This window comes from Mobula birostris, chromosome 18 (genome assembly GCF_030028105.1).
Source record: "Mobula birostris isolate sMobBir1 chromosome 18, sMobBir1.hap1, whole genome shotgun sequence".
Classification (NCBI taxonomy): Eukaryota; Metazoa; Chordata; class Chondrichthyes; order Myliobatiformes; family Myliobatidae; genus Mobula; species Mobula birostris.
In genome coordinates, this window is record NC_092387.1 from 4,063,350 (window position 1) to 4,088,692 (window position 25,343).

Sequence of the window (25,343 nt, forward strand, 5' to 3'; positions counted from 1 at the left end):
TGAGTTGAACATTCATCCTGAGATTATGCAAATAACACCCGCCTAATAACACCCGCCCTGCCCTCTATCCGCACTATTGCACGGACGGAAAGTGTGTCAGTCACCCGAAGCAGTTACAGCAATGCTGGTGGCGATGTCCTGAATGAAATCGAGGTTTGCTTTATCCACACTCATGCAATAAGCGGAAAACCTTCCAGCTCCGACGAATCAGTAATTCCAAACAAAACCCTCTCTCAGATATTAACGACCTGCTTTGTTCATCAAATCAAATAAATGTAGCTTGCTACTGATCAGAAGTTGGACATCTCATTTGCTCCTGTCAAGGTTCCGGCAGCTCTGCCAGTAAAGACATTTTGACCACAAGGCCATAAGACGCAGAGCAGAATTAGGCCATTCGGCCCGTCCAGTCTGCTGCACCATTCCATCAGGGCTGATTTATTTTCCCTCTCAACGGCATTCTCCTCGCTTCTCCCTGTAGCTTTTGATACTCTGACGACCCAAGAACCTACCAACCTAGGCATTAAGTATACTCAATGATTTGGCCTCCATAGACGTCTGTGGCAATGAATTCCGTAGATTTATTTCCCTCTGGCTAAAGAAATCCCTCCCAATCTCTGTTCTCAATGGATGTCCCTCTATTCTGAGGAAGTGCCCTCTGGTCGGGCACTGATGTGGATGTTGAGTGAATTCTGTGACACAACAGATGGACACAACACAATGACCGAAGAGCGAAGAAGCTGGGCTTAACGTATCCGTACTGCTTGTCCCAGAAGTAAGGAGAGCGCCAGAAATCACAGGCAAGCGCGGTAAACTGCTGCTGGGCCTATTTTAGTTCAATTTCCAGTGCTACAGTACTCCAGTCATTCTGAGTCATTGAACCAACAAGTTTACTCCAAAAATGTGGAAAATATGAATTTGGGAGTGTTGGGGTGGGGTCCCACCTAAGTAAACATGAGCGACTCCACCCAAGGCACCGTGGTTGGGAGTTAACTCTCCATCAATTAAACCGCACAGGCAACGGACAGATTGACTCATCAGGCTATGAATGAGGCTGTGTTGAGCCCCCATCAGATACATCGCGTTTTAAAATATCCCGGGATTGTAATGTGAGAGAGTCTCTGTGTTAGAGGGTTGGTCCCGGAACAGTGGGCTAGTCACTCCCCTCGATCCCCACCAGACGCACGCACGCACACACTGCTGGAAAAAAGACTTTTGGAAGGTGCATGAGAGAGACAGATGGCCCCGAGAAAGGGATCCGTTTTGCTGGCTACCTCGTCACTATTACACCTCCTGTACTCTGCCCTCCTTACTAACCTTGCATCAGCTTCTGGTGGTAAGTGATCTTAATTCAATTCTTAAACAGTTATGCATTTCTCTCCAATGCGCGAATTTCTGCTTTAAACAATCCTGCGATGAAATTTAGCAGTAGGGAGGTTAAGTGTTCCGTTTGCTCCGGCTACTGGCGCCTTGGTTGGAGTTTGAAGGCTGTCAGCCAAGTCAGCTTGCGAAGATCAGTGAACACATGCCGGGCTGTAGTATCCTTTTTTAAACCAGGAATGTTGGTGAAACGGTAAAGATTGGTAGCAGCAACCTCGCTGGTCATTCGCTAGAAGTACTCGCTCCCTAAAACTCGCCGTATCGAGCGAGTAAAGTACAGTTATTGTATAATCAATTCGCAGGACCTTTTAATATGGAGTCAATCAACTCAAGTCGGTGTGCCTTGCCTGGGGTCCAATTATAAGATGCAATATAATCATATCTGTAAAAGCTCAGACAGACATATAAAGGACGGATGCTTCTAAATAAAAATATCCCTAATATTTATGAACGATTTTTCGTTGCAGATGTGTCTGTGGGATATTTTACACTAAAGTTCATACAAGCACGGACCAGTAGAGACATTTGAACCATTTATCGGAGTATCTTAACTGCCATTGAGATTGCGAAAATGAGGTTTGAGAGTGGCATTTGAGTTTATTTGATACATACAAGTGAAATTGGAGCCTTGCCCCTTTCATCAGCCTTCTTCAACTGAGACTATGGTTGAGGAGATGATCTGTACTATAGTTGTCTAACATAGTATGTTGTCTTATAGATGTGTGCTCTGTGTGCGTGCTAATATATCAGCAAACACAGCACACACGCACACTGACACCCACATATATACATACTCACACACACACTTACACAAACTCACACACACAAACACACTCACACACATACACACACACACACATACACACACTCTCACACACATACATACACACACACAAACACACACACATACACACACACACTCTTACACACATACACACACACTCACACAAACACACACACACACACACACACACACACACACAAACTCATCTAAACAGAATCAGATATGCAGAAATCATTTCAATAAAAACTGGAGGGTGAATCTAGTTATCTTGTGCTTGAATTAACCCATATGCATTGAGCGTTTATTACCAATGGCTGGTGTGAGCCTGCAAATCAAAGGAAGTTCATAGAACATAAAACAGCACAGTACAGGCCTTTTGGCCACAATGTTGTGCCAATATTTTAACCTACTCCAAGATCAATGAAGCTCTTTCCTCCCATTTTTCTTTCATCCATGAGCCTATCTAAGAGTCTCTTAGATATCAGTAATGTAATCTGTCTCTACTGCCATCCCTGGCATCTGTGTAAAAAAACTACCTCTCACATCACACCTGTACTTTGCTACAATCACTTCACAGTATGTCCTCCCATCTTAGCCATTTCTTCCCAGACTCCGGCTGTCCACGCAATCTATGCCTCTCATCATCTTGTACACCTCCATCAAGTTGCCTCTCACCCTCCTTCGCTCCAAAGCCCTAGCTTGCTCAACCTTTTCTCATAAGATATGTTTTCTAATCCAGGCAGTATCCTGGTGAATCTCCTCTGCACCCTCTCTAAAGCTTCCACATCCTTCCAATAATGAGGCGACCAGAACTGAGCACAATACCCTAAGTATTATAGAGTTTTATAGAGCTGCAACATTACTTTGCAGCTCTTGAATTCAACTAATGAAAACCAACACATCCTGCACCTTTTTAACCACTCTATCAATCTGACTAGCAACTTTGAGGGATCTGTGGACGTGGACCTCAAGATCCCCCTATTCCTCTACACTGCTAAGAACCTTGTCATTAGCCAGCAAATATGTGTATATCTCTGAGGCTCACAGATCAAAACATGGTCTAAATTTGGAGAACATAATGTAAATGTTATTAAAATTACAAAATAAAATAATCTTCACATGAGGAAGTACAGAAATACAATACTTCCTTAGTATGGTTTACGCATTTTCCTGCCAGTCTCTTTCGAGGTTAGATTTGATGTCTAAATATGGTATCTTTCTGGGACATGAATAAAGCTGCTTATTTCATATTGTAGAAGCTCGCTTTGTTTCCAGACTTTCTTTCTGTAAATAGATGTGATTTACCAGGCACGCACAGCCCAAGTGACTGTTACTGTAATATTTAATATTGCTGGGGTCAGTGTTCATAAATAGATGTGCAAACAAGTGCAGACGTTGTAATGGAACCACTGTGCAGTACTCAAACTCTTCATTCGTCATTTTCTTGTGGACTTAGTTCCATATAAAGAAGAAAGTCAACTTGCCCGTTGGCTCCTGCTACATAAATAATAACTTTAATGGAGACAGACTTTCAGAGAGATTGGGGGAATGGTAGCCAAGGCAAACAGCAGACTATTTACCACTCTAATGGAAAGTTACAAACTCTCTAAAAATTACTCTATAATCTTTTAACACTTAACTGTTCATTTCTACCAGTTTAAACAGGAAATTCACAGGCTGCCTGTGGCCTTTTAATGTTACCAGGGAAAGCATTACGTAGCAACTTGCATTCAGTCAGAGTTCACCTGCAGCTAAGAAACAAGCTGGATGCCTTGAGAAATCAGACACTGCAGCTCTCGATTTTAAGGGAAAAGCTGCAGTGTGGTTGCATGAGCTCACCCTCTGCTGGTTTCATAGGGCATTGGTCAGTTCACTCTTGGAGTATCCGGAGCTGTTTTAGGGCCCCTTGTCTAAGAAAGGATGTGCTGGCATTACAAAATGTCCAGGAATGAAAAGGGTTAACATATGAGGAGGGTTTGAGGGCTCTGGACCCATACTCATTGGAGTTCAGAAGAATAAAGAGGGGATCTCATTCAAACTTACCGAATATAGAAAGATAGAGAGGATGTGGAGAGGATGTTTCCTACAGTAGGGGAGTCTAGGACCAGAGGGCACAGATAGAGTCTATGTGGAGAGGATGTTTCCTATACTGGGGGAGTCTAGGACCAGAGGGCACAGATAGAGTGGATGTGGAGAGGATGATTCCTATACTGGGGGAGTATAGGACCAGAGGGCACAGATAGAGTGGATGTGGAGAGGATGTTTCCTATAGTGGGGGGAGTCTAGGACCAGGGGGCACAGATAGAGTGGATGTGGAGAGGATATTTCCTATACTGGGGCAGTCTAGGACCAGAGGGCACAGATAGCGTGGACGTGGAGAGGATGTTTCCTATAGTGGGGGAGTCTAGGACCAGAGGACACAGATAGAGTGGATGTGGAGAGGATGTTTCCTACAGTAGGGGAGTCTAGGACCAAAGGGCACAGATAGAGTGGATGTGGAGAGGATGTTTCCTATACTGGGGGAGTCTAGGACCAGAGGACACAGATAGAGTGGATGTGGAGAGGATGTTTCCTACAGTAGGGGAGTCTAGGACCAGAGGGCACAGATAGAGTCTATGTGGAGAGGATGTTTCCTATACTGGGGGAGTATAGGACCAGAGGGCACAGATAGAGTGGACGTGGAGAGGATGTTTCCTATACTGGGGGAGTCTAGGACCAGAGGGCACAGATAGAGACTATGTGGAGAGGATGTTTCCTATACTGGGGGAGTATAGGACCAGAGGGCACAGATAGAGTGGACGTGGAGAGGATGTTTCCTATACTGGGGGAGTCTAGGACCAGAGGGCACAGATAGAGTGGATGTGGAGAGGATGTTTCCTATACTGGGGGAGTATAGGACCAGAGGGCACAGATAGAGTGGATGTGGAGAGGATGTTTCCTACAGTAGGGGAGCCTAGAGCCAGAGGGCACAGCCTCAGAATAGAAGGATATACCTTTAGAACAGAGATGAGGAGGAATTTCTTTAGCCAGAGAGGGGTGAATCTGTGCAATTTATTGCCAGAGATGGCTGTGGAGGCCAGGTCAGTGGATATATATGAAGCAGAGTTTGATAGTTTCTTGATTAATCAGGTCATCAGAGGTTATGGGGAGAAGGCAGGAAAATGAGGTTGAGAGGAATAATAAATCAGCTATAATGGAATGGCAGAACAGCCTCAACAGGCCGAATAGCCAAATTCTGTACCTGTGTCTTACGGTTTTATGGATGGATATAAAATGTCCCCTTGTAATCACTCAGGAAATACATGGGTCTGAAATACTTTATCTTGCAACTGTGGCTTGGTGTCTGTGACGTGATTCTTACTGCCTTTTCCTCAACCTCTCCACAACAATCACCAGCTCTGCTGTGCTCTGTGTTAGCAGGTGCACTAAGCTCTATACAGACACTGCAGGAGAAGTGGTTCTTCTGATTGCAGGCAACCACAGATAGTCTCTGACACAGTCCACTTGATTTTCCCCTCAGTGCTGTGGCCTATTCCAGTACCAGCACTCACTCCTGCCACTTTCTATCTTCCGTGCAATCACCCTGCTTCTTGGGTCAGCACACAAACTCTGTATCAGAGAGTGAAAAAAAACCTAAGTGTAGATCATTCTGCTGACTACCCATTTCAGCAAGGTTGTTTCAAAGTTCAAATAAAATTATTATCAAAGTACATATACTACCCCGACATTCAATTTCTTCTGGGCATTCACAGCAGATACAAAGAAGCACCAGAGGATGAATAAAAAGCTGCACACACAACAGACAATAACCCTTGTGTAAAAAGATGACAAAATATACAAATACAAAAATGAAATTATTAAGTAAGTAAATATCAAGAACATGAGATGAAGAGTCCTTGAAAGAGGGTCCATAGGTTGTGGGAACATTTCAATGGCAAGGCAAGTGAAGTTGTCCCATGTGGTTCAGGATCCTGATGGTTGAGGGTAATAACTGTCCCTGAACCTGGTGTTGTGAGTCCTGAAGCTCCTGTAACTTCTTCCTGATGGCAGCAGCGAGAAGAGATTTCATCTGAAGTTGGGGCCATTTACAGTATTTTGTATTTTTTTTGTGTTTTTGACTGAGCTCAACATGGGGCTCAAGGACCTTTCCCATTGTCCAAGGGTTTCTGAATTTGAAAAGCTTCTATGTAGTTTAATTTCTTGGTACTGAGGAAGCTGTGACTTGGCTTCTTTTGGAATATTTGCTGATGTCAAAAACTGATGTTGGTATTTATTTTGACTAATTATTTAATTTGCTTGGGAGTGAATCTAAATTCAAAGTTCAAAGTAAATGTATTAATTAGAATACATACATGTCACCTTAGACCACCATGAGATTCAATTTCTTGCAGGCATTCACAGAATCACAACAGAATCAATGAGAAACTACATGCGAAGACTTACAAACAACGAACGTGCAAAAGAAAACAAACCAGGCAAATAAATATGTAATGCTGAGAAAAGCAGTTGTAGTGTCTTTGAAAAAGACTCCATAGGTTGTGCAATCACCTCAGATGTGAGGTGAGTGAAGTTATCCGCACATGGTAGGTCAGAGACCATAGAATGGCAGAAGTAGGGGCCAGAGAGTCTGAAAGTGATTAAAAGAGAGGTCGAGAATCCCTGGAGTGTCTGAGAAAGAGTTTGAGGATTAGTCAGGCAGCCAAGGAAGAGTACAGACATGGGAGAAGTTGCATTGTCTGCAATATTGAACTGAGGTACACTCTTAGCAATGCTACAGACTGAAAGTTCTTCAAGCAGGGTTAGATTTTTACTGCAGTTGCCAACATCTTTTCACAGTTGCTGGCGCATTGCAAATGGTTCCTCTCTGTCTCTCATTCTCACATTCCTCTTCGCAAGCTCATCTCTTTGGTCCTCTCTTTAGGAACTCTTTTCCCCTTTTCTTGCCCTCAACACTGAACTCCTGGCTTGTGTCATGGAGTTTATTATTTGCAGACAGTGATTACTTCCTAAGCTCAGCAGTGACTTATTCGCTAGCTATATCACTAAAGATTCACTAAAATACAGACCGGAGAAGTTTCCAGTTGTGAATAGAGCAATCCTATGAGAAGGGTTGAAAAGATTTTTAGGAGTTTAGAAAAATAAGATTCAAACATACAATTCTGAAAGGGTCTGACAGATGGATGCTGTTGGATTCTTTGGCTGGAAATTTAATGTTCTGTCCATGTTTTGAAACATCTCCACCATGGACAACCTCAGGACTGGCAACGAAAGGAAGAGGGTTGGGCCTGTCAGCAGCCTGTGCCCCAGTAGGGTTGATGGGCAAAGCAAAGGAAAAGAATGTTAGGAATCATTGGAAAAGATCTGTGAAGACAAAACATGTCCGAGATGAAACAGGTAGTTGTTGGAATCCAGTGTAATCAGGGACCGGGGACGGAGTGACTGACAAAGTGGAATTGTGGGAGGAAATCACCCAGCATCTTATCAAAAGCTAGAAAGGGTTCAGCAGCCATCTGGCCTATGCATACTCTTGCTTTTAACATGTTGAGTTACTTAGTTTCAGTTTTTGCCACAGCTGAACTGTGACAGTTAATATCAGCAGTTGTCACTTAAAGAGTGAAAGATTGAGAGTGTTTCCATCCTGATCATTGTCAAGTGACTTCACCCAAATTCCAGCCAGATGATCTTTCCAGTTGAAGAGTGGGACAGACTCGGATTCATAGACCCACACAGGTGGAGGGCTTAACATAGAAACATAGAAAACCTAGAGCACAATACAGGCATTCGGCCCACAAAGCTGTGCCGAACATATCCTTTCCTTAGAACTACCGAGGCTTACCCATAGCCCTCTATTTTTCTAAGCTCCATGTATCCATCCAGGGGTCTCTTAAAAGACCCTATCATTTCCGCCTCCACTACCATCGATGGCAGCCCATTCTACACGCTCACCACTCTCAAAGTAAAAAACTTACTTTGACATCTCCTCTGTACCTACTTCCAAGCACCTTAAAACTATGCCCTCTTGAGCTAGTCATTTCAGCCCTGGGGAAAAGCCTCTGACTATACACATGATCAATGCCTCTCATCATCTTATACACCTCTTTCAGGTCACCTCTCGTCCTCCGTCACTCCAAGGAAAAGAGGCCGAGTTCACTCAACCTATTTTTATAAGCCATGCTCTCCAATCCAGGCAACATCTTTTGTAAATCTCCTCTGCACCCTTTGTATGGTTTCCATGTCCTTCCTGTAGTGAGGCGACCAGAATTGAGCACAGCACTCCAAGTGCGGTCCAAATAGCTGCAACGTTACCTCTTGGCTCTTAAACTCAATCCCACGGTTGATGAAGGCCAATACACCACATGCCTTCTTAACCACAGTGTCAACCTGTGCAGCAGCTTTGAGTGTCCTGTGGACTCGGACCCCAAGATCTCTCTGATCCTCCACACTTTCAAGAATCTTGCCATTAATGCTATATTCTGCCATCATATTTGACCTACCAAAATGAACCACCTCATACTTATCTGGGTTGAACTCCATCTGCCACTTCTCAGCCCAGTTTTGCATCCCATCAATGTCCCACTGTAACCTCTGACAGCCCTCCACGCTATCCACAACAAACCAAACCTTTCTGACATTAGCAAATTTACCAACCCATCCCTCCACTTCCTCATCCAGGTCATTTATAAAAATCACAAAGAGTAGGGGTTCCAGAACAGATCCCTGAGGCACACCACTGGTCAGCAACCTCCATGCAGAATATGATCTGTCTGCAACCGCTCTTTGCCTTCTGTGGGCAAGCCAGTTCTGGGTCCACAAAGCAACGTCCCTTTGGATCCCATGCCTCCTTACTTTCTCAATAAGCCTTGCATGGGGTAGCTTATCCCTTGCTAAAATTCATATACATTACATCTATGGCTCTACCTTGATCAATGTGTTTAGTCACATCCTGAAAAAATTCAATCAGGCTCGTAAGGCATGACCTGCCTTTGACAAAGCCATGCTGACTATTCCTAATCATATTATGCCTCTCCAAATGTTCATGAATCCTGCCTCTCAGGATCTTCTCCATCAACTTACCAACCACTGAGGTAACACTCACTAGTCTATAATTTACTGGGCTATCTCTGCTCCCTTTCTTGAATAAGGGAACAACATCCGCAACCCTCCAATCCTCTGGAACCTCTCCCATCCTCATTGATGATGCAAAGATCATTGCCAGAGGCTCAGCAATCTCTTCTCTCACCTCCCACAGTAGCCTGGGGTACATCTTGTCTGGTCCTGGAGACTTATCCAACTTGATGCTTTCCAAAAGCTGCAGCACATCCTCTTCCTTAATACCTATATGCTCAAGCTTTTCAGTCCGCTGCTAGTCATCCCTGCAGTCGCCAAGATCCTTTTCCATAGTGCATACTGAAGCAAAGTATTCATTAAGTACCTCTGCCATCTCCTCTGGTTCCATACACACTTTTCCACTGTCACACTTGATTGGTCCTATTCTCTCACATCTTATCCTCTTGCTCTTGAAATACTTGTAGAATGCCTTGGGGTTTTCCTTTATCCTGTCTGCCAATGCCTTCTCATGGCCCCTTCTTGCTCTCCTAATTTCATTCATAAGCTCCTTCCTGCTAGCCTTATAATCTTCTAGATCTCTATCATTACCTAGTATTTTGAACCTTTCGTAAGTTCTTCTTTTCTTCTTAACTAGATTTTCCATAGCCTTTGTACACCACGGTTCCTGTACCCTACCATCCTTTCCCTGTCTTATTGGAACATATCTACTCAGAACCCCATGCAAATATCCCCTGAACATCTGCCACATTACTGCGGTACATTTCCCTGAGGACATCTGTTCCCAATTTATGCTCCAAGTTCATGCCTGATAGCCTCATATTTCCCCTTACTCCAATTAAACATTTCCCTAACTTGCCTGTTCCTATCCCTCTCCAATGCTATGGTAAAAGAGATAGAATTGTGATCACTATCTCCAAAATGCTCTCCCACTGACCTGACACCTGACCAGGTTCATTTCCCAATACCAGATCAAATACAGCCTCTCCTCTTGTAGGCTTATCTACATATTGTGTCAAGAAACCTTCCTGAACACATCTAACAAACTCCACCACATCTAAACCCCTCACTCTAGGGAGATGCTAATCAATATTTGGGAGATTAAAATCTCCCACCACAAAAACCCTGTTATTATTACTCCTTTCTAGAATCTGTCTCCCTATCTGCTCCTCAATGTCCCTGTTACTATTGGGTGGTCTATAAGAAACACCCAGTAGAGTTATTGACCCCTTCCACTTCCATCCACAGAGACTCCGTAGACAACCCCTCCATGACTTCCTCCTTTTCTGCAGCCGTGACACTATCTCTATCAACAGTACCACGCTCCCACCTCTTTTGCCTCCCTCCCTGTCCTTTCTGAAACATCTAAAGCCTGGCACTCCATTCCTGTCCCTGCACCATCCAAGTCTCTGTAATGGCCACAACATCATTGCTCCAAATACTGTTCCACGCTCTAAGCTCAACCGCTTTATTCATAATACTCCTTGCGTTAAAATAGACACATCTCAAACCATCGGTCTGAGTGCGTCTCTTCTCTATCGCCTGCCTATCCTCCCTTTTGCACTGTCTCCAAGCTTTCTCTATTTGTAAGCCAACCTCCCTTTCCTCCGTCACTTCAGTTCAGTTCCCACCGCCAGCAATTCTAATTTAAACTCTCCCCAATAGCCTTAGCAAACCTCCCCACCAGGATATTGGTCCCCCTCAGATTCAAGTGCAACCTGTCCTTTTTGTACAGGTCACTCCTGCCCCAAAAGAGGTCCCAATGATCCAGAAATCTGAATCCCTGCCCTCTGCTCCAATCCCTCAGCCATGCATTTATCCTCCACTCACTGTACTCACTGTCACATGGCACAGGCAGTAATGCCGAGATTACTACCTTTGTGGTCCTGCTTCTCAACTTCCTCCCTAGCTCCCTGTAGTCTGCTTTCAGGACCTCCTCCCTTTTCATGCCTATGTCGTGGGTACCAATATGTACCATGACCTCTGGCTGTTCACCATCCCACTTCAGGATATTGTGGACGCGATCAGAAACATCCCGGACCCTGGCACCTGGGAGGCAAACTACTATCTGCGTTTCTTTCCTGCATCCACAGAATTGCCTGTCTGACCCCCTAACTCACTGCTGCCATCCTCTTCCTTTCCCTACCCTTCTGAGCCACAAGGCCTGACTCTGTGCCAGAGGTGTGACCACTGTTGCTTCCCCCAGGTAGTCCTTCTCCAACAGTTCTCAAACAGGAATACTTATTGTTCAGAGGGACAGCCACTGGGGTACTCTCTAGCATCTACTTCTTGCCCTTCCATCTCCTGACTGTTACCCGCTTATCTATCTCCCCAGGCCCTGGAGTGACTACCTGTCTATAGTTCCTCTCTATCACCTCCTCATTCTCCCTGACCAGACAAAGGTCATTGAGCTGCATCTCCAGTTCCCTAAGGAGCTGCAGCTGGATGCACCTGGTGCAGATGTAGTTGTCCAGGAGGCTGGGAGTCTCCAGGACCTCCCACATCTAACACCGAGCGCAGAAAACTGGCTTCACACACATACTTTCTGTCTGTATTTTAAACAGATAGTTTACCCCACCTCGACCGGCTATCACCAAAGCCCCGTCGGGCTTGTTGAAATTTGTCCTTGTCTGCACACAAGAGTGCAGGTCAATAGACCTGAAACTGTAGCACCCAGGAGAGGACAGGGCAGGATGATAGTTCAGCATATAGCGTTACACTATTACAGCTCGGGGCATCAGAGTTTAGAGTTCAATTCTGATGTATAAGGAGTAACCGTGTGGGTTTCCACCAGGTGCCCTGGTTTCCTCCCAAAGTTCAAAGACATACTGGTTAGTAGGTTAATTGGTCATTGTAAGTTGTCCTGTGATTAGGCTAGGATTAAATAAGTGGCTTACTGACTGTTCAGTGCCATATCACTAAATAAATAATGAAATACATTTAGAAAAAATAGTTTTACATAACTCTTGTATGTCATCTGTTTTGATTGTTCAGGTACTTATCTTAAATTAACTAGTTGGAATATGTTTTGCATAAGGCTGGAATAAGGTATCAGTGTCTCCTCTGAATAAAACTTGCCTGTTTTAGGGTTTCTACTCATTTTCATGTCTGTTAATTAGCTTTATGATTAAGTACAATGGCTTGTGATGGAATTCACTGTGCAATTCACATGAAGTCACTTATGATGACAGTCATCTTGCTTCCATTCAATGCGTTGCACGGAGCTGTCCATTAAACCTAAAGCAGAGCAACAAACAAACTGCTGGAAGAACTCAGTGGGTCAGGCAACATCTGTGGAAGGAAAGAAATTGTCAACATCTCAAGAGGCTGCAAAACATACCAAGTACTTCCAGAAGATTGCTTGTTGCTTCAGATTACAGCATCTGGGATCTCTTGTGCTTAAAATAGACATTAACCCATATTCCATCTTTCGGAGTGTAAAGTACTCAGTGTGGGGTAGATTACAATGGACACCAAATGATAGAAAAGGTGGGTTAAGTGACATTGGAAAGGACTGAGGAAAAAGATTTAAGTATAGAGATTTAGGGAAGGAATTCCAGTTGGTGAAATGAAGTGGCTTCAACATTGAGATACGGATCAAAGTACAACCACCATCAAATGGTTCAATCAAAAATCAATTAGTGATCAGAGATGCCCTTTGTTGCTTTTAACACGGCATGAATTCTCATTGTAATAAAAGACTGCTTGGGATGGGGTGGTGAGGAATTCTTAAGTTCTGAAGTTTAAGGAAAAAAAGGAAGAAAAATAGAAAGATACGACGTTTTATTGTGAAGATACAAGCAAGATGACGTAGAAAATTGTGTTGAAGCATAGGAAGAGCAAGAGATGAAAATTCAGAGACCTGACTGAATTAATATCAAAGAAGAAGGGATACATAGGCTCAATGACAGAGCAAATCCGAAGGCTGAGGTGAGAGTAATTGTTTATTATCAAGTGAAGCAGGAGCAATTCTGTAAACAGTCATCTGTTATAGGATATACTGGCAGAAGTAACTATGGTACAATTTGATGGTACAATGGTACAATTTTACGCTGTGTTTAGAATGTGTATCTCAATAATAAATGATAATAATTCCCAGTTTAATCTAATTGAATTTCTCTTTTTGATACATAATTGTGTTATCTCTTTTACATGAGCCCCAGGACCCACACCACCCAGTTCAGGAACAGTTGTTACCCCTCAATCATCAGGCTCTTGAATCAGAGGGGATAACTTCACTCAACTTCACTCACCCCATCACTGAACTGTTTTCACAACCTATGGACTCATTTTCATGGACCCTTCATCTCATACTCTTGATATTTATTGCTTGTTTATTTGTTTGTCTGGCTGCATATTTATTTGTTTATTTATTCATTCATTTATTCACTCATTCATTCATCCATCCCCTCTTTTGAATTTGCACAGTTCGTTACCGTTTACACTCTGGTTGTTTGTCCGTCCTGTTGGATTCCATTGTGTTTCTGGGGAGTACTGACAATGCCCAGGAAATGAATCTCAGGGTTGTTTATGGTGACATTTATGATCAACTTTGATAATAAATTTACTTTGAACTTTGAATATGTAAGGAACTATGTTTGTATTGCATAGGAAGTAATCGCTAACGGACACAAGCTACTAGCCTAGCAAGGCTCATTCTTATTGAAGTTAATCTGTTTACAAAGAAACTTTCTTGTTCCTAAGCCTTCAAATTAAAAAAAAATTGCTTTATGAAGAACAGATTGGAAACAGGACTTATTGGATGTGTTCCCGTTCCATGTGATATTAGGTCCCATTGAAAAACAGATGGGTAAGGAAAAGGACAGTAGGCCTCAAGTTCAAATGTCCTCACATGCTTCAAGAGCGACACGAAATCTCATGATAATTGAACATTGCATCTTGTAATGCTCAAACTCTTGGGAAGCTCTGAGCTTACCTCTGATTAGTGGCACAATGTAATTAAAGTGACTCATAGCCCATGAATTTGGTATTCTGGCACAATGTGACTGGAACTTTTATAGTTTCTCAAATTCACTTCTACTTGAAGCTTGGTAAGTGAGGAGCCTCCACACGGCTGGGTAAGAGTTTCCAGCCAAACTCTCCTAGTATCGACTGGAGCAAAGCCATTCATTATACTCGAGCAACACACACACACACGCACACAGTGCTGGAGGAACTCAGCAGGTCAGGCAGCGTCTATGAAGGGGATAAAGAGTCAATGCTACGGGCCTTATGAAGTGTTTATGATTACTGCACCGTTACTATTTCAGTTCTCCAGATGTTGTGTTTAAAGTGACTGACTGACAGTCAGAACTCGCCGAGTTTCTTGTGTTATTGGACCCATGATGTTTGCAAAGTGAGAATACATAATTTGGGATTACTGAGAGCCTCTATTTTTGTGCAGCACTTTGTTTCCATCTTCGTGTGCGGCTTTTCATTGGTACTATTGTGTTTCTTCATATTTACCGTGAATGCCCAGAGGGAAATGAACTTCAGGGGAGTATACGGTGACATATATGTGCTTAATAAATTATAACAAATTTACTTTTTACTTTGAACTTTATTTTTTTCTGGAATGGAAGCAGTCATGGGAAAACTTGCTAAGTATTTTCCAGGAGATTAATATTTATAAGGACAGCATAAAGAATATAATTGTCAGTGACTGGTTGAAGAAACAGGCTTCAATGAGAAGTGTTTCTCCCTCCATGCTGCTTTACACCTGCAGGATATTAGGAGCATAGACATGCAGCCGATATTATTTTGAATCCATTCATATATTCTTCATGCCACAGAGGAGTAGTGAAATTTAGTTTAACAAATAGATTTCTGTTCACTATTTTAAAATTCTCACTCTGGTTCTCAAGAATCTTGATGTCCTTACCCTTTGTCCTCTGTAAGCCCCTGCCAGCCTCACAGCTTTCTCCTATCTCTCTACAGCTTTAATATAATCTCCACTTCTAAAGTCTGACTTTAACTGCTCCATTATGAGTGGCCATTTCTTCAGCTGCCAAGACCCCAAACTCTGAACTTTCCCATTCATTTGACATTCTTTTCAGTAAAATCTATTTTTTTGACTCAACATTTCATCATTTGCCATTTGGTTCAATATACGTTCTTGTAGGTAAATCTACGTCGTTTATTAGTGTACCATATAAGTGAGGTTTGCTGCTGAGGACTAGAAGGTGCAGGTGAGCTCCTCCTGTTCTGTGTGGGAGGGAACCTCTGGCATTTTCCTTCCGACAGCAATTTTCAATAATTTGGAATTTGGAACTCTGCCTTAACTTTGGACCCTGCTCAGTCAGATTGGCTGCAGGCTCGTAGAGCACATTTTGGCTTCAGCTGAACCTGACTATGTTGCTATTAACTCTTTGTTGCCATCCTGTGGAGAATTTACATGATTAAAGATGAAGGAAGAGATGACCCCAGAGAGTCCTTCCAGGTGAGGTGACACTTCACCTGTGAGTCGGCTGGGGTGATATACTGTGTCCAGCGCTCCCGATGCGGCCTTCTATATATTGGTGAGACCCGACGCAGATTGGGAGACCGCTTTGCTGAACACCTACGTTCTGTCCGCCAGAGAAAGCAGGATCTCCCAGTGGCCACACATTTTAATTCCACGTCCCGTTCCCATTCTGAAATGTCTATCCACGGCCTCCTCTACTGTAAAGATGATGCCACACTCAGGTTGGAGGAACAACACCTTATATTCCGTCTGGGTAGCCTCCAACCTGATGGCATGAACATTAACTTCTCAAACTTCTGCTAATGCCCCACCTCCCCCTCGTACCCCATCCGTTATTTATTTATATACACACATTCTTTCTCTCTCTCTCCTTTTTCTCCCTCTGTCCCTCTGACTATACCCCTTGCCCATCCTCTGGGTTCTCCCCCCTCCCCCTTTTCCTTCTCCCTGGCCTCCTGTCCCATGATCCTTTCATATCCCTTTTGCCTATCACCTGTCCAGCTCTTGGCTCCATCCCTCCCCCTCCTGTCTTCTCCTATCATTTTGGATCTCCCCCTCCCATTCCCACTTTCAAATCTCTTACTCACTCTTCCTTCAGTTAGTCCTGACAAAGGGTCTTGGCCCGAAATGTCGACTGTACCTCTTCCTAGAGATGCTGCCTGGCCTTCTACGTTCACCAGCAACTTTGATGTGTGTTGCAAGGAAGAGATGAGCTTTATTTGTTACATGTACATTGAAACGTACAGTGAAATGCATCATTTGTGCCAACGACCAACACAGTCTGAGCATGCGCTGGGGCAAACGTGGCCATGCTCACAACTTTCTAACCCTAACCTGTACGTCTTTGTGAAGTGGGAGGAAACTGGAAATCCACGTGGTCATTGGGGAGAACGTACAGGCTCCTTACGGATAGTGATGAGAATTGAACCCTAATGGCTGGCGCTGTAAACTGCGCCAACCGCTAAGTTACCATGCCACCCGTTCAAGGACACTCTCAGCATGTTGTAGCTATGTTCAGACCCAACTTCTCATGCTGTCAGAAAGTTCTGTTGTGCTATAGCTGGTACTGTTCAGAGTCTTTCAGATCACTTGATGTCTGTGTTTTGCCTGCTCATATTGACACATTGCAAATGCACTGAGAGGTTGGATGAGCTGTGGAGGGTTGGAGGGCAGAGTGGAGTACATCAGACAACTTGTTTGGATGGTCCAGCCGTGGCTGAAGTAGATGAAGGCAGACAATTGGAGGTATAAGTTTGGTAGGAGGCAGAGGTTGTTTATCCCTCGCTCTGGTGCTCTTCCTCCTTCCCTTTCTCCTATGATTCACCCTTCTCTCCTACCATATTTCTTCTGCTTCAGCCCTTCACCTTTTCCACCTATCACCTCCCACTTTCTCACTTTATCCACCCACCTGGTCTCACCTACTACCTGGCAGCTTGTATTCCTTCCCCCCAAGCCCCCACTTTCTTATTCTGGTTTCTTTCCCCTTCCTTTCCTGTCCTGATGAAGGGTCTCAGCCTGAATCATTGGCTGTTTATTCCTCTCCATAGATGCTGCCTGACCTGCTGAGTTCCTCCAGCATTTTGTGTCTGTTGTTCTGAATGTCCAGCATCTGCAGAATCTGTTGTGTTTATGAGGTTGTTTATTGTCTGAGTGAAGCTGAAGCAATGGCTAGAGAAGAGATGGAATGGCTTAATCCTTCTGTAATCATGTAAGGATGGGTGGCTTAACAAGGAAACAGACTGACCAAGTTGTTGAGAAATAGTATTGAGCCAGGATTTGGAGGGAAAAGTTTAAAAAGTTTGTGACAATGGACATGAAAGAAGAGACAATTGAGCTTGTTTAGTGATGGAAGGGCTCGACATTGAGAGAAAGCAGTATATGTAATTAACAATGCATTACAGTCATTCTTCTGCAAGAACTGACAGGGAGTTAAGAGGTGCTGAGGCCTTGCAAAAAATCACAATATAGACTGTTACTGCACTGGCAGAAGTGAATGAAGTAAAATTGGATGACTTAGTAGTGCTTTTAGAGCACTTTGAGATTTACAGTGGGATGTTAAGCAGCTCTCTCAGTGATCCTGCACTTGTGGGATCAATTGTGAGCAGACATCCCACCTCTCCCGGAAGTTCCGGGAGTCTCCTGCATATTAATAGTGGTCCCTGATGCCCGCAAATTATATACAATGTCCCGGAAATCAATTTTTTTGAGAGAGAGCGAGCGTGAGAGAGACCATGAGAGCAAGAGAGCGCACAAGAGAAAGAATGAGCGTGAGAGCGAGCGTAAGCATGAGGGCGAGAGCGACCATGAAAGAGAGAGAGAGAGAGAGAGAGAGAGCGCGAGAGAGTGCGCGAGAGAGAGAGAGAGAGAGAAGAGAGAGAGAGAGAGAGAGAGAGAGCGCACGCCTTGGCAGAGTGTTCCAAAAAAAGAAAATATAAAACGTACGTCACCCCAGACTACACTAAAGTGTAGCCCTGCCTAATAGGGGTCAAAAATAACGATAGTGTTGCTCGCTGCACTCTTTGCAACAGTGACTTTTCTATTGCCCAGATGACTGTAAGAGACGTGTTGAGAGTTTTGGGAGTTTTCTGTGCATAAATTGACTGGACAGCTTCCTGCATTATAACAATGACAGCACTGCAAAAGATTTCTTCAAAAATTCAAGTGCTTTGGAGTGTCCTGAGTACGTGAAAGGTGTTAGAGGAACACAAGCCTACTTTGTACTACTCAGATATTTGAACTTGATCATAGAGCTGAAACTGAAGACATAGTTAAAAAGTTCAGGCATCACAGATCATGTTCAAGTTCTGGATCAAGATGAATTATCATTCAACTACACATGAATAGAACATAATGAAACGGCATTCCTCTGGGGCCAAAGTTCAAAACACATCACCAACAGCACACAGCACATATAGCACACATTGTTATGTCAGGAGAAAACAAACACTCACACACATATAAAAATAATAAAACCCAAGTCCTTGAATGGGATGGCCTGTAGGAAAATGGTGCCAGAGGAAGTTGTCCTGGTCCAGCTTGTTCTCCAACCCAGCAAACACTGGAGGGCACCCTGTAACCCAATGAGAAATATTACATACCTGCAGATACAGCTTCTGCAAACTCATCAACCACTCCATCTGCAAATCCGTCAGCCACTCCATCTGCAAGTCCGTCAGCCACTCCATCTACAAACCCATCAACCATTCCATCTGCACTCCTCACTCCTACTGCAAGCCCGTCAACCACTCCATCTGCTCTTCATCTCATTACCGTCAACCACGCCATCTGCTCTTTATCTCATTACCGTCAACCACTCCATCTGTTCTTCATCTCATTACCGTCAACCACTCCATCTGTTCTTCATCTCATTACCATCAACCACTCCATCTGTTCTTCATCTCATTACCATCAACCACTCCATCTGTTCTTCATCTTATTACTGTCAATCACTCCATCTGTTCTTCATCTCATTACCATCAACCACTCCATCTGCAAACCCGTCAGCCACTCCACCTGTAAACCCACCAACCACTCCGTCTGCTCTTCATCTGAAAACCTGTCAACCACTCCATCTGCTCTCCTTCTGCAAACCCGTCAACCACTCCATCTGCATTGTAATGTCTTGACAATAAAGAAGCAAAACAATAAAGGATAAAAATAACAATGAAAATAAGGAATAAGACAGTAAAGAAGCCATAACAGCAGACATGACTCTTGGCCTGAGGAAATAAACTGTCTAAAGCAATCCATAGCATGTGTTGTGTCAAACCTAGACATTCTCACACAATGCAAACTAATCGGGTAGCTGTCAATACAAACAATTCCCATTAAAGAACTACACTTTTCATACAGCAGGGAGTTTTTAAGAAACTATTGTTTCTGGTATTTTGTGCTCACTGAGGTTAGAGACATGGTAGTGTAGTGGTTAGCACAGTGCTATTGTAGCTCAGGGGTCATAGTTCAGAGTTCGGTGCCGGCAACCTCTCTAGGCTAATTTGTATGTTCCTCGTCATGTGTGAAGGTTTCCTCCGGGTTTGCAGATTCCTCCCACAGTCCAAAGATGTATGGGTTGGTAGGTTAATTGGTCGTTGTAAATGGGCCTGTGATCAGGCTGGTGGTTAAATCGGTGGGTTGCTGGCAGTGTGGCTCGGTGGACCAGAAGGGTCTGGTCTGCCCTGTACCTCTAAATAAATAAAAATAGATAATAAATAAATAAAATACAAGATACACTAACCGCTTAGTATGGAAACAGTGTAAAACTTCTTTAATTCTTGCTTCTGCAGTGCCTCTCAGTTCCTAACCCAGGAAGTCTCAGGATCTGAGTAATCTTTCTATTTCCCAAAGCATCCATCTTAATTGATAGCTTGGTAAAAAGACTTAGCTATTTCAATATTTGAGTCCTCAAATCTTACAAATCATAATAGGGCCCCATGAGACCATTCCCCTGAACATAGTGGGAGTGAGTGGGAGGGAGGGAGGGAGGGAGGGGTCTGTCCAAGGCCTGGTGACCTGTCTCTATGTGTGTGTGAGTGGGAGGGAGGGAGGGAGGGGTCTGTCCTGGGGTAGGGGATTTGTCTCTGTGTGTGAGTGTGTGTGAGTGGGTGGGAGGGAGGGAGAGAGGGGCCTGTCCTGGGGCTGGTGACCTGTCTCTGTGTGTGAGTGAGTGGGAGGGAGGGAGAGAGGGAGTGGTCTGTCCTGGGGCTGGTGACCTGTCTCTATGTGTGAGTGAGTGGGAGGGAGGGGTCTGTCCTGGGGCTGGTGACCTGTCTCTATGTGTGAGTGAGTGGGAGGGAGGGAGAGAGGGGTCTGTCCTGGGGTGGGGGATTTGTCTCTATGTGTGAGTGAGTGGGAGGGAGGGAGAGAGGGAGGGGTCTGTCCTGGGGCTGGTGACCTGTCTCTATGTGTGAGTGAGTGGGAGGGAGGGAGAGAGGGGTCTGTCCTGGGGTGGGGGATTTGTCTCTACGTGTGAGTGAGTGGGAAGGAGGGAGAGAGGAGTCTGTCCTGGGGCGGGGGATTTGTCTCTATGTGTGAGTGAGTGGGAGGGAGGGAGGGGTCTGTCCTGGGACTGGTGACTTGTCTCTATGTGTGAGTGAGTGGGAGGGAGGGGTCTGTCCTGGGGCTGGTGACCTGTCTCTATGTGTGAGTGAGTGGGAGGGAGGGAGAGAGGGGTCTGCCTGGGGTGGGGGATTTGTCTCTATGTGTGAGTGAGTGGGAGGGAGGGAGAGAGGGAGGGATCTGTCCTGGGGTTGGGGACCTGTCTCTGTGAGTGAGTGAGATCCTGCCAAGGGATCTCAGCCCGAAACGTCGTCTGTTCTCTTTTCCATTAATGCTGCCTGGCCTGCTGAGTTCACGGCCCATTCACCATTGAGGAACTGAAGAAGGCCAAATATGCACTCAAACAGGACAGGAGCGCTGGACCAGATGGGATACCGCTGGATGTCCTGGTGAACTGCGACCTGAACGACATCTTGCTGGACAAATGTAATACGGCACTGATGAAAGGCGACAAACCAGAACAGTGATCACTCTCAATCATTATCCAAGTCCCCAAGTCTGGATCCCTCACAAAGACAGATAACTACCGCGGTATCAGCTTGATCTGCAACTTAGCAAAGTTATGCAATCAGATGATCTTGAACAGGATTCGCACCGCCATTGACCCTAAGCTAAGATTCAATCAGAATGGTTTTCGGCAGAAGCACATAACAGTAATGCAAATACTTACTCTCCGTAGGATCATCAAGGAAGTCAAGAAGAACAACCTACCAGCCGTGCTTACTTACATCGATTTTCGCAAAGCTTTTGACTCCAGTTACCGAGGTAAAATGCTGAAGATCCTGAAAGCTTACGGAGTGCCAGACCATCTACTGAGAGCAATAGAGTCCAGCTATACCAAAACCATGGCGCAAGTTGTATCACCAGACGGAGAAACAGCAGTGTTCGAGCTCCTAGCTGGTGTGCTGCAAGGAGACACTCTGGCATCCCACATCTTTATAATTGTCCTTGATTACGCTCTGCGTCAAGCTATCAAAGATCATGACAAGCTTGATTTTACCATAAAACCAGGGCGAACCAGAAGGGTCAGACCTGTTACGCTCACAGATCTCAATTTTGCAGATGACATAGTCCTGCTCTCTGACCAGATGGAGGAAACACAGCAGCTACTGACAAAAGTGGAAATTGAGTGCAATAAAGTTGGACTTCACCTAAACGCTAAAAAGACAGAGTACATGGCGCTTAACTGCGACGAAGGTACTCTCAAGACCGTAGAGAATGATACCATTAAGAAAGTCTTTGACTACAAGTACCTCGGGTCAAGAATGACGAGTTCGGAGAAGGACATAAAGATACAGAAGGTGCTGGCGTGGAGCGCTATGAACGACATGAAGGAAATTTGGAAGTCTAACCTGACCAGAGGGCTTAAAAAGAGGATTTTCATAGCAGTCATAGAGTCCATTCTCATGTATAGATGCGAGACGTGGACACTCACCAAGATGATGCGAAAGTCTCTAGATGGTTGCTATACACGAATGCTCTGGATGGCTCTTGACGTGAGTTGGCAACAGCACATGATGAACGTCGAGCTCTATAACAACCTACCGATGCTCACCACTAAAATCGAGGCGAAAAGACTGCAACTAGCAGGGCACTGTCTACGCCACCCCGAGCTACCTGCCAGCCTAGTCATCATATGGGAGCCCAGGCACGGGAGGATGAACCCTGGGTGCCCTCCCAAGACTATGGTCAACAGCTCCTAGAAGAGAGTGGCGTGGCTAATGTAGATGAACTGAACACACTGATGAGGGAGAGGGAGAAGTGGAGAGTCCGTCATCGTTCCCGAAACCTGCCCTCTAGGCCTGAGTTGACATAGTAGTAGTAGTTGTAGTAGTAGGCCTGGTGAGTTCCTCCAGTATTTTGTGTGTGTTGCTTGGATTTCCAATATTGGCAGATTCTCTCTTGTTTGAGAAATAGAAGTAGGTGTTCTCCTCAGACCCAATGAGATTTCCATAAAAGAATGGGAATCCTGTGGCCAAACAGTCCACACTCAGATACCTAATGCAACCTCCATGAGATTTAATTCAACCTAGGTTCCTGGGATGTCTCACTTCCCTGCAGGTGAATTGGTCATCTCTCCCATCTCCTTACCTGCACCAGGGGCCTATCAACAAGACAAGCAGCTGGGTGAAGAACTTGGAGAGCTCCTACCTTTGGGGTTCCTATGTCCTTTCCTATCCATTGGTCATCACCTCTACCCCATTCTTTCCTCACCCTGAGTGAACATTAAAGCTAGTTAGGTCATTCAAAAGGGGATTGTGAGAATCTCTGCAAGCAGGAAGGTGACACAAAAGGTATAGAATTGAAATTATTTGTACAGATGAAATCCAGTTAGATGTGTTACAATTCCTAAACATTTAGAATCCAAGAGAAGATTAGGTTTAATGCTGAGAAGATTTGTTTTTGAAGAGCCATCAACCTCTGGGAAAATCCACTGAAAAAGATGCTGATTAAAAATCCCCAGGGTAGAAGTTTGTCATTGGTCTCTGGAGCTAACACTGTGGCATCAGCCACCCACTGTATTCCTCTCCCAGTTCACAGTACAATTATAGTATCAGCCACCCACTGCATTCCTCTCCTAGTTCACGGTACAATTATAGTATCTGTTCTGCACTAGATCCATTAAGAAAGTTTTCCCCTTGTTTTCTCAATGAAAAATTTAAAAAATTCTTAGTTGACATATTCCATCATAGATCTTAAATTACATGTTGCAATGATGAGCCCTGAAAAATTATAGTTTTTGGACTTTGCTTCATTCCCTCAAGAAGGAAAGTAATTTCCTTTTTCTTCGTATATTACTAAGACGTTTATTTTTGCTGCTCCTCACAGGACAGAGGGTGGTTACGGAACTGATGACTGATGACCCTGGTTAGAACATTGATTGGATTGGCAGAGATGAATAGGTCACTTCTTTCTTCTTTCTGTGGGTTCCTGTGTTATTCATTCATTCTCCTCTGGTAATGATCACCCCCGAGACCAGTCATTGACTCACAGTGGGATCTGGTGTTACTAACCCTCACTGGGGTTATTGTTGGCCTTCAGTAGCATTAGCCACTGGAGCCCGGTGTACCTATATCCTCCAGGGTCAATGTACTGATCCTTACCATAGCTTACTAATTCTTCAACATCTGGAGGAATATATGAGTTTATCCACTACAGAAGGAAGGTTTTTTTAATTTCAAGCATAGACTTTATTCATAATGAAGAATATATACAATGAAAGAAATAGTGCGTCACATACAAAATACTGGAGGAACTCAACAGGTCAAGCAGCATCTGTGGATGGAATAGACTGTTTATTCATTTCCATTGATGCTACCTGACCTCCAGCATTTTGTGTGTGTTGCTCTGGAGTTCCAGCCTCTGTAGCACCTCTTGTGTGAAGGGATAAACAGTCAACGCTTTGGGCTGAGACCCTTCATCAGGCTGCTGCCTGACTGACGCTGCCGGGGCATTTACTCGGAAGAACCCTTTCACAAAGGACAGGAGGTGATGTGACAATGTCTGGCTGATTGAGGCTTTGCACTGAGGAGGAGCAAGGCCCCTTTTCTGCTAAACCAGTGACCGGCAGATCCTCGGCACGTACCGACACTTGGTGCCCATGTGCTTTGTATCCACTCTGCCTGATACAGCCACTCACGAAGGTGGTCATCAGGATGAGGGCAGTGTTAGCCTCTATTCACTGAGGACTTTTGCATTGTGACCTGTCAGACACACTTCATCATAGATTCTCAGGTGAGCTTAAATGAGCAGAATATTGTTTAACTGGAGAGAATCTACAAAATCATAAACAGATGCTGGAAATCAAGGGCAACACACACAAAATGCTGGAGAAACTCAGCAAGTCAGGCAGCATCTATGGAGAGGGATAAACAGGTGATGTTTCAGGCTGAAACCCTTCATCGGGACTGGAAAGGAAGGGGAAGAAGCCAGAATAAGAAGGTGGGGTGAGAGGGCAAGCTGGTAGGTGATAGGTGAGACCAGGTAAGGAGGAAGGTGGGTGGGGGAAGAAGGATGAAGTAAGAAGCTGTGAGCTGATAGGTGGAAAAGGTAAAGGGCTGAAGAAGAAGGAATCTGATAGGGAATAGTGGACTATGGGAGAAAGGGGAGGAAGAGAGGAACCAGAGGGAGGTGATGGGCAGGTGAGAAGAGAAAGGGTGACAGGGGAACCAAAATGGAGATTGGAAAAAGAGAGAAGGGCTAATGGGAAAGAAATTGCTGTAGGTTGGATGGTCATGTCATCAGATTCAAGGCTACCCAAATGTTGCCCTGCAGAGCTCTTGCAAATGAGACCCATTAATGTTAGCTTGCAGGTAGAAAAAGAATTATTAAGGCAAATGGAATATTGGACTTTTTGTAAAGTAGAGTGATTGTAAAAGTATTGAAATCTTGCTACAACTGCACAATGTGCATATGTCACTCCACTCTTTAAGAAGAGAGGGAGGCAAAAGAAAAGAAATTATAGGCCAGTTAGCCTGACCTCTGGTTGAGAAGATGTTGGAGTCCATTCCTAAGGATGAGGTTTCGGGATACTTGGAGTCACATGATAAAATAGGCCAAAGTCTATATGGTTTCCTTGAGGGGAAATCTTACCAGACA

At 44.4% G+C, this 25,343-nt stretch overlaps 1 protein-coding gene across 1 annotated transcript in view; it reads left to right on the plus strand.

The window, feature by feature from the left end:
* The first annotated feature begins 1,049 nt into the window (after window positions 1-1,049).
* The window catches only part of LOC140211911 (chondroitin sulfate proteoglycan 4-like), a 295,088-nt gene continuing 270,794 nt past the window's right edge, over window positions 1,050-25,343 (plus strand). Inside the window, exon 1 of the mRNA XM_072282113.1 lies at window positions 1,050-1,333. Within this exon, the coding sequence (XP_072138214.1) occupies window positions 1,237-1,333 (97 nt within the window). The 5' untranslated portion in view covers window positions 1,050-1,236. The remainder of the gene's footprint in view (window positions 1,334-25,343) is intronic.